The 5,619-nt window shown below is 44.3% G+C and overlaps 1 protein-coding gene across 1 annotated transcript; it reads right to left on the reverse strand.

Annotated features, from left to right (window-relative positions):
• Positions 1–790: 790 nt before the first annotated feature.
• On the reverse strand, positions 791–4,885 carry LOC113492449 (phospholipase A1 member A-like). Its single transcript, XM_026869895.1, has 2 exons — positions 4,345–4,885; positions 791–1,875 (listed from the first exon to the last, which is right to left on the reverse strand). The coding sequence occupies exons 1-2, from the start codon at positions 4,550–4,552 to the stop codon at positions 965–967; spliced, it is 1,119 nt and encodes a 372-aa protein (XP_026725696.1). The 5' UTR covers positions 4,553–4,885; the 3' UTR covers positions 791–964.
• Between the last annotated feature and the right edge of the window lie 734 nt (positions 4,886–5,619).

Consider the following 5,619-nt stretch of genomic DNA (forward strand, 5'->3'; position numbering starts at 1 on the left):
AACCATCTCGGAATCCGCAACCAAATCAATAAAAAATAGATAGAGTAGTTATTATACAATCTGGACTCGACGGGTCTACTATCAGCGCGGGGAGACCCCTCCCCCTCCCGCCCCGACAGGTCCCAGTGCCCCCCCGGCCGCGAGTCCCGCGCCCGCGCCCCCGCTCCCGTCCCGCGCCCTGCCGCGCCCCGGCGCTCAGCACCATTAATCAGGCGTCATAGACACGATGTGCTGCCCCGGATATATTGATGAGCTCTGATGGAATATAAATGGCATGAGAAACGTGATATTTTACCAAATTGCTCCGCTCCGACTAAAGCGATGTTAATGAAATTTTACGCCCTCGTAGACGAAAGTTACCAACCCACTTCGACTAGTTTAGACACTAAATTATAGACTCGCAATGATTTAATGATACCACGGTACAGTTAGATTTGTATAAGCAATGTTTTTAGTTTTAAATGTATGTGATAGGTACTCTATGCCCATCAGTGCCAGGCTGGCAGCTGCTGCTGAGTTTCTTAAAGTTAGTTACCGACAGATAAAACCGCAATTTATGTGTCTGGTTAAATAAATAATGTAAATATCCGTCGCACAAATCTCTGTCTAACTTAATGGCTTATAAACCCTGCGCATCAATCGTGTCTAAGCGGGGTCGCCTGTGCTGCCATCTAGCGAAAATTATCAACTTTACACAAGAAAAAAACGTGCACAACGGTATATACCTAAAAGCATTTTTTGTGCATTCACCGACAGATGTCAGTGCGTATCGATTCATTAAAACAAACGGTTTCTTTAACACATTTAATTAAACATAGACTTAACAAGAGCAAAATTAAAAACTTATACTAACTAATATCACAGGCACGTTATCACAACGTTTCGACGGTAATCGGGTTATAGGCAATTATATCGGTCCTCAGAAGTTAAAGATCCTGAGCAAATCCATTGGAGTCGGTGCGAGCTACCAGGCGAGCGGCCAGCGCAGCGCGCGGGACGGCTTGCGCGGCGCCGGCGGCGGCTTGCTCTTCGACCGGGACTTGTAGAGGAACATACCGTGCGCGTCCGGCCGGCACGCGTAGCCCAGCTGTGTCTCGTTGCCGCTGCACATGTTCTGCAGCAGCTCGCCCCAGTTGGCACACTGCCGCCCCATCAATACCTTTTCATTGACCGCAGACGCCGCGAATAGTTTCCAAGCTTGCGCGTGGTCGCACTCCAGGCTGATGGCCTTGTGCTCGCACTCCGGGTGCTTCCCGGGCACTCCGTTAACGTACACGTCGGCGTGTCCCAGCGGCTCCTCGATGCCCAGCACGCCGGCGCTCGAGTGGATCACCTGCACGAACTCGGCGTCGCCCCTCTCCAGGCGCTGGTCCGCGCGAGCGAAGCAGGGTCGCGCCGGGTCCAGTGCCGTTATCTGTCCTATCGTGGCGTTCAGTTTCATCTTGACCAGTTTGCCGGTCATCCCGGCCACATGGGCGCCCAGGCTGAACCCTATCAAGTGTATGGATGACATAGAATGACCTTTCTTGTGTAAATTCTTAACGAAGCTAAAGAGGAGGTGCGAGAGCGGGTTGATGCTGGATACTGCCGAGATGTAGCCCCGGCAGAAGGAGAGGCGCGTGTCGAGCAGCAGCACGGAGCGGTGGCGAGTCATGAGCGCCCTGACGATGGCCTGCGAGGAGGCGTCGGCGGGCGTGTTCCACCAGCCCGGCACGTAGAGCACGACGCGCTCGCCGGGCGGCGCGCGCAGCGTGCGGTGCGCGCTCAGCACGCGGTGGCTGCGCCGCGCGCGCCGCGTGTACTGCACCACCTCCGTCAGCGGCAGCTCCGGCGCCGTCGTGCGCGCAAACAGCAGCTGTCGCGGGAGCGCCTCGCCTGCCAGTGTTACACATGGTTTAGTTGCTGCACCGTGTTACCAAGACGACGGAAACGACAATGGCTACATAGATTAAGCAAAAAAGAAGAATGGTTACGGTTGAGCCAATTATTATGATTGTCAGTATCACCTACACTAAGTGTGGGGCCCGAGGATCAAGAGACCGAGACTTCCGGGTGGTATGTGATCTTTACCCAAATACCACGAGAAATGTGTTTGTTTCGTGTTTGAGTCAATTAATTAATGTTCGCGATTGAGGAACGTGTTTCTGACACATTTTAATAATCATAATACTTTACGTTTCAATATTACTGAGTTACTTACGTTGAAAACATGTTATGGTGTACAGTTAGCAGACTTTGAGAATATTGAATAGGATTATCATTGTAATAAGATCCAGATGTTTTACTTGAATTTTCCATTAAACTTATGCATTCCTATTTTGTTTCATGGGTTGTATAAAGTTTTGTTGGTCAGTGCGTGTCTGTTTAGTTGAATCCGGTAAGAGTAGAATCTTAATTCCAACTTCAACATAACTAGAGAAAACGCTAGAGTGAAAGAGATTCTGTTCTCGATAAAATATCAGAACAGGCTCAAATTATTAGTTTTAAAGGAGTCATATTGAGTGTACCGCACGGCGCACTAAGTTACACTTTGATGTCGAATTACATGGCGGTGTTGTGCGTGAGTGTGCGCGGCGCCGCCGCTGCGGCCGCGGGCGCTTGTGTCGGCTCCGAGTAACATTGACCTTTGTAGATGTTATTGTGTTATGTTAATGTCGACCACGCTGTAGCTCTGACTAACGTAATGCGTGCCGGCTTCCACATCCACTGCGTCACGACCAAGGAATATCATATCGATTAATTTAATATACGAATTATGTATAAAGGCACAAATATGTCGTAAATCACTTCACGTAGGTGTTTTTCTATCAGATACGCAGTTTCTGGAGGTGATCGTGTATTAAAAATGTATTATTTTCGTAAAACCGGTACTTTGTGATTAAGTTACGAAGTTGCTTCATCCTCTAGGTAGATACCTAGACCTTGTATAGATACCATCATAATTCTGAATCCCCGCGATCGCAGTTGTAGAGTAGAATGTTTTTAATGGTTATTTGAAACTATTATACGTTAGGAACAGAACGTGGTCAAGAAGTAGTACGAGACGCAGAATGAGACCCGGCGAAGCGAATGTAGAGAGGAAAGCGATGTGTTGGTCAGTGTAGAGGAGTAGGTGAGTGAGTTATTGATCCGGCTACTACACTAAGTAAGCAAGCTTATGCACAGACCTAACGGACACAGATGACAGTCTGAAATATAAACTTTAATTAAGTAAAATACAGTTTTTCTCCTGCCTAAAGCGTCTGTATGATATTTAATGTTATTATTTTGTACAGATGATCTTCCCTTTTTAAGTTATATGTCATATACATATAACTTATATTTTTATACATATAGTGTTGTGAGAAGGGGTAAAATTATTACTTAACTAGCTGTTAGAATTTTCCCCGCTTTTTCCACATTTCCCATTGTATCTTCGCTCCTATTAGTCGCAGCGTGATGTTATATAGCCTATAGAGTTCCTTGATAAATGGTCTATTCAACACAAAAATAATTTTCCAATTCGAACCAGTAGTTCCTGAGATTAGCGCGTTTAAACAAACAAACTCTTCAGCTTTATATCTAATATATAAAATTCCCGTGTCACGATGTTAGTTACCGTACTCCTCCGAAACGGTTCGAGCGATTTTTATGAAATTTTGTATACATATTGGGTAGGTCTGAGAACAGAACAACATCTATGTTAAGGGTTGTTCATTGAAACGAAAATTTTTATTTGAAATAATACATTAGGCAAAATAACGTTTGCTGGGTCAGCTAGTATTAGTATAGATTCCTCTGTAATGTTTGATGAAAATATTCAGAAAATCATCTACCCTGGTATTGATCTGAACAGATCAAAGCCCTAATTTTCTTAAACTTTTTAAATGCACTGATTGGGAGAGAAGTGAGAACTTTAGAATAAATATGACAAAAGTAGAAGGGAAACTCTATAGTATTAGTAGAGTTACGTACCCCTGCAGTAGCACAGACCGCGGTGAATGAAGAAGTACTTCTGTGGAGGAGCAGGTAATACTGTGTTGTAATAAAATATGAGGACTTAATATTGTGTTGGTTCCCAGACAATTAGAAATTAGGATATCTTAGAGACTCTGGTTCATATTATTTATGACATTCGTTCGGGAATTTATCGGTAGCGTCTGATCTAGTAGGACTTGCCATTTATTAAACTTCAACGTGAAAAGTGACACGAGTGAAATATACGACACATATGATATTTGTTGGCATAGTTAGCAGAGCCCTGATAAGATAGAGCGTCCCAACGATTACGATAAGTAATATGCGATCACTTAAACTTAGTATTATTTCAATAAAATAACACAAGGCACTCATCACAACACGTACAGGTAGCGGAGGCAGCCTTCACCAGCTCGTCGAAGTTGTCGACGACGATGGGCGGCAGGATCCCGCCCAGCGCCGCCAGGGTGTCGGGCTCGGGGGGCGCTGGTGTCGCAGCAGTCCCAGCGCCAGCAGCCAGCGTCAGCACAGCCAGCACAGCGGCCGCCGGCGGCCAGGTCGCCGGCGCCCGCGCAGCCTTCCGCGCGCGTCGCATGCCCACCACTGCGCCTGCACTTACGTAACTGTTAGATATAAACAACGACCGACCAGCGCCCGAACCATACCCTTGATACTGAATCACGGACAATCCCACTACACAGCTACAACAATATGTCCACTCTGCACAACAATGCACGTATTACACATAAACGACTACATATTTATACGTGCGTTCACTGATTTATCTTAGCGCGAAATGCTTCTTTGTTTTATTTATTTTTAAAGGCAAAATGCTAACGCTTTTGTGTGAGTGGCTTTATATTTTGGAATAAACGAAAGTCAGAACAGACAATCGAATAGAATTTCTAAGGCATGAAAACTCAAGAGATGTATGATATGTAATAGAAAGATGTATACAAATATTTATATACTAGCTGACCCAGCAAACGTTGCTTTGCCTAATGAATTATTTCGTCCAAAAAATAAAATATTTTTTTTGAATAGTAGATGTTAGTCGATTCTCAGACCTACTGAATATGCATATAAAATTTGGTAAAAATCGGTAAAGCCGTTTCGGAGGAGTACGGTAACTAACATCGTGACACGGGAATTTTATATATTAGAAGATAGATAGAAGAAAGATATATCGCACCAAATAATCTAAGAAGTCCTTCCTTCTATTCGGCACATTTGACGTCCATACTCTTGCAGAGTGTACAACATTAGCAAGTGAACCTTCTGCGCTCCCTGTGTTGTGATGACGCGGAGATTTTCGCCGACGACTAGTGAGTATATTAATCATTCATTTTTTGTATAATTTAAATTTTGCTTTGGATGTGTAATGTACTTGTGTAGAATCTTGTGGCTTGTGACATTAACTTACTCTTCCATTCGTTGTCTTTCACATTATGTGTATGTATGTATAGTACAACACTTTATTAAAGGTTACCTTTTCCCTCGATACCATGCAAGGAATATTTCTTTCTCTACTTGAGGACCTCTTTATTTACATTCGAGTTATTTTTTTCAGCCTCTTGCAAGATCATTAGAGTCGCCTCCGTAGCGTGCGGACTCCAAGAGTTACTATAATTACGTTTAGATATTATCGTGATGAATTTCTTT

The sequence above is a fragment of the Trichoplusia ni genome, chromosome 4, assembly GCF_003590095.1.
Source record: "Trichoplusia ni isolate ovarian cell line Hi5 chromosome 4, tn1, whole genome shotgun sequence".
Lineage (NCBI taxonomy): Eukaryota > Metazoa > Arthropoda > Insecta > Lepidoptera > Noctuidae > Trichoplusia > Trichoplusia ni.

Excerpts from the sequence above, each read along its gene's own strand:
- LOC113492449 (XM_026869895.1), bottom strand. The coding sequence starts at position 4,552 with ATGCGACGCGCGCGGAAGGCTGCGCGGGCGCCGGCGACCTGGCCGCCG. Across the intron at positions 1,876-4,344 it reads GAAGGCTGCCTCCGCTACCT|GCGAGGCGCTCCCGCGACAG; the intron begins GTACGTGTTGTG and ends TAACACTGGCAG.